Below are 2,288 nucleotides of genomic sequence, written 5' to 3'. Positions count from 1 at the left end.
CTGCTGTCTCTCGCCTTCAGCTACCACGAGATGCTGTTCATCATCGACACGTGCCAGGGCGCGTCCATGTACGAGCGCTTCTACTCCCCCAACGTCATGGCGCTGGCCAGCAGCCAAGTGGGCGAGGACTCGCTGTCGGTGAGTGTCGGGGCCTGCTGGGGCGCTGTGCGGGTTGCGGGGCGCCGCTGACGCCTGTCTCCCCCCCAGCACCAGCCGGACCTCGCCATCGGGGTGCACCTCATGGACAGATACACCTTCTACGTCCTGGAGTTCCTCGAGGAGATCCACCCGGCCAGCCAGGCCAACATGAACGACCTGGTGAGGGCCGGCGGCTGGGGCTGGGGGGAGGCTGTGGGGAGGAGCATCCCATGACTGGGGGTGAAGCTGTTTGGGGGCTCGGCGTGGGGCCTATGAGCACCCCAGGATGGGCGCTCGGAGCCCCCGTGTGCCCTTCTGGAAACCCGAGAAGGCCTGCATGGAGGCCCCCAGAAGGCCCGGACAGGTCAGCGACTGCTCGGGGTTCTGCCCTCTGTGGGCTGCTCGGCTCTTGCCAAGGATCTCCCAGACAGGCCGGAGGCTGCAGGAAGTCCTCGAAGCCCAGAAACTTGACCTGAGCCTGGAACGAAGCCACGTGCAGACAGGAGGTCAGGCTGGGCCGGGGACGCCTCTCTGCACATGGGGGCCGCTTGCCACGCTGCGCTGTGGCCGTAGAGGGGCTGCTGGGCTGCCTCCGGCCCTTGGGGGACGGCTGAACCCTGGCCTTCGCGGCTCCTCCCACCCTGGCCTCGTCCGCTCGCTCCACAAAGCGAGGCGCTCGGAGATGATGGCCGAAGCCTTGCCGGCCCATCCTGGCGGGGAGCCTGGCCCGGCGCCCTTCCCTCCCCTCGTGCCAGTCGTGCTCCCTCAAGGGCTTCCTTGTGCAGAGGAGGAGACGGAGGCGGCCAGGGCCGAGGCTGGACTCTCACCCCGCACCAGCGAGGGGACGCGTCTCCCCTGGAGCCCTCCTCGTGCCTCGTCCTGAGGCCTCCGGCTCCCCCCGGGGCTCCTGGCCCTCTGACACCGGCCAGCACGGGGGGCACAGAGACTGCGGCCGTTGCTGGGCACCTCGTGCCGTTCCTCGGTTCCCGGAGGAAGAGCCGCCGTCCCATTGCCGGAAGGTCGCAGGCCTCGGAGCCTAAGACGGGAGCCGGCGAGGGGGACCCGCCTGGGCCGGGCAGGGAGCCACGGCACCGAGATGGGGCAGGACAGGTACCTGGACGCCCGGGGGAGCCCCGGAGGCTGCTCCGCAGGAACCCAAATCTGGCTCGTGTGTCAGGGTCCAAACAGCGCTGACGAGGGCTCGATTCTGCAACGTCTGCCCAGAGGAAAAGGGAAATGGGCTCTCCAGGACGCCAGATGGAGGCCTGGCCCAGAGGGGCAGACTCGGGCCGATGGGAGCCGGGCTCGAGGCCCCCCCCCCCCACTGGCCAGGGCAGCGCCAGCCAGGCGTGGACCCGAACCTTAACTTGCTCGTCCGTACGATGGAGGTGACGACGGAAACCGGAGCATGAGCGTCACTCTCGTGCCCCGAGTCCGGCGCTAGTGACGGCCCGCACGAGCTCATCCCCGGGGCACGTTGAGGGGGTAGCCAGCTCGGCATGGAAGCCCAGGACCCTGGAGGCTGGGGACGTCTTGGGGCGTCGTCTCCCTAGAGGGGATCCCGAAGCCCAGAGCAAGAGAGCCGGGCCGAGAGCGGGAGCCCCCCAGCCGCCTGGCCGGGCCCCGAGACGAGGCGGGGAGGGTCAGGTGTCTCGATCGCACTGACCGGGCGACCCTTCTTCAGTTTCAGGTGTGCCCCAAGAGCTTGTGCGTCTCCACCCCCGGACACCGCACCGACCTCTTCCAGAGAAACCCCAAGAACGTGTTGATAACCGACTTCTTCGGGAGCGTGAGGAAGGTGGAGATCACCGCCGAGGCCCTCTCCCTGAAACCCGACTACAACTCCACCGGGTTCAGGTAGCCACTTAGTCTTCCCTCCCTTGTCTCCGGTGGTACCGGGGTGGGGGAGGGAAGGAAGGAGAGAGACAGAGAGAGACAGAGAGAGAGAGAGAAGGAGGAAGAGAGAGAGACAGAGAGAGAAAGAGAGAGAGAGAGAGAGAGAGAGAGAGAGAGAGAGAGAAGGAGGAAGAGAGAGAGAGACAGAGAGAGAAAGAGAGAGAGAGAGAGAGACAGACAGACAGACAGACAGACAGACAGACAGAGAAGGAGAGAGAGAGAGAGAGAGAGAGAGAGAAGAAGGGAGAGAGAGA

The 2,288-nt window shown here is 66.4% G+C and overlaps 1 protein-coding gene across 1 annotated transcript; it reads left to right on the top strand.

Moving 5' to 3' along the window:
• The first annotated feature begins 25 nt into the window (after nucleotides 1–25).
• PIGK (phosphatidylinositol glycan anchor biosynthesis class K) lies at nucleotides 26–2,097 on the top strand. The gene is made up of 3 exons (XM_044683698.1): nucleotides 26–138; nucleotides 208–318; nucleotides 1,823–2,097. Exons 1-3 carry the CDS (start codon nucleotides 31–33, stop codon nucleotides 1,997–1,999), a joined length of 396 nt encoding a protein of 131 aa, XP_044539633.1. The 5' UTR covers nucleotides 26–30; the 3' UTR covers nucleotides 2,000–2,097.
• Nucleotides 2,098–2,288: the final 191 nt, after the last annotated feature.

Source organism: Gracilinanus agilis, unplaced genomic scaffold (genome assembly GCF_016433145.1).
Source record: "Gracilinanus agilis isolate LMUSP501 unplaced genomic scaffold, AgileGrace unplaced_scaffold31932, whole genome shotgun sequence".
NCBI classification, from domain to species: domain Eukaryota; kingdom Metazoa; phylum Chordata; class Mammalia; order Didelphimorphia; family Didelphidae; genus Gracilinanus; species Gracilinanus agilis.
This window is presented reverse-complemented; position numbering and strand designations above follow the sequence as displayed.